This window comes from Haliaeetus leucocephalus, unplaced genomic scaffold (assembly GCF_000737465.1).
Source record: "Haliaeetus leucocephalus isolate CR32 unplaced genomic scaffold, Haliaeetus_leucocephalus-4.0 Scaffold181, whole genome shotgun sequence".
NCBI lineage: Eukaryota > Metazoa > Chordata > Aves > Accipitriformes > Accipitridae > Haliaeetus > Haliaeetus leucocephalus.
Window position 1 is genome coordinate 401,120 of NW_010972617.1, and position 282 is coordinate 401,401.

The 282-nt window shown below is 78.0% G+C and overlaps 1 protein-coding gene across 1 annotated transcript in view; it reads right to left on the reverse strand.

Annotated features, from left to right (window-relative positions):
* The window catches only part of LARP1B (La ribonucleoprotein domain family, member 1B), a 34,588-nt gene that overhangs the window by 32,799 nt on the left and 1,507 nt on the right, over nucleotides 1–282 (reverse strand). The window contains exon 3 of the mRNA XM_010564503.1: nucleotides 97–277. Within this exon, the coding sequence (XP_010562805.1) occupies nucleotides 97–277 (181 nt within the window). The remainder of the gene's footprint in view (nucleotides 1–96; nucleotides 278–282) is intronic.

Genomic DNA, 282 nt, shown 5'->3' on the forward strand with positions numbered 1-282 from the left:
CAAAACAAAACAACCGAAAACCAACACCACACGCCAACCGGCCCGCCGCCGCTCCCCGCCACACGCACAGACACGCACCGGGCCCGGCCGCCGCACCTGGGTCCTGCGGGACGAGCTGCCCGTCGGCCGCGGGCGGCGAGGGGCTGTCCCGCGCGGGTCTGCGCCTCGTCCACGGGTTCTCCTTGGGCGGCGGGGCGTCCACCCCCGGCCGCCGCCCGCCGCCCTCCTCCGCGGCCTCCTCGCCGCGGGGCGGAGCGGGCTCCGGTTGCCGGGGCTCCTCCG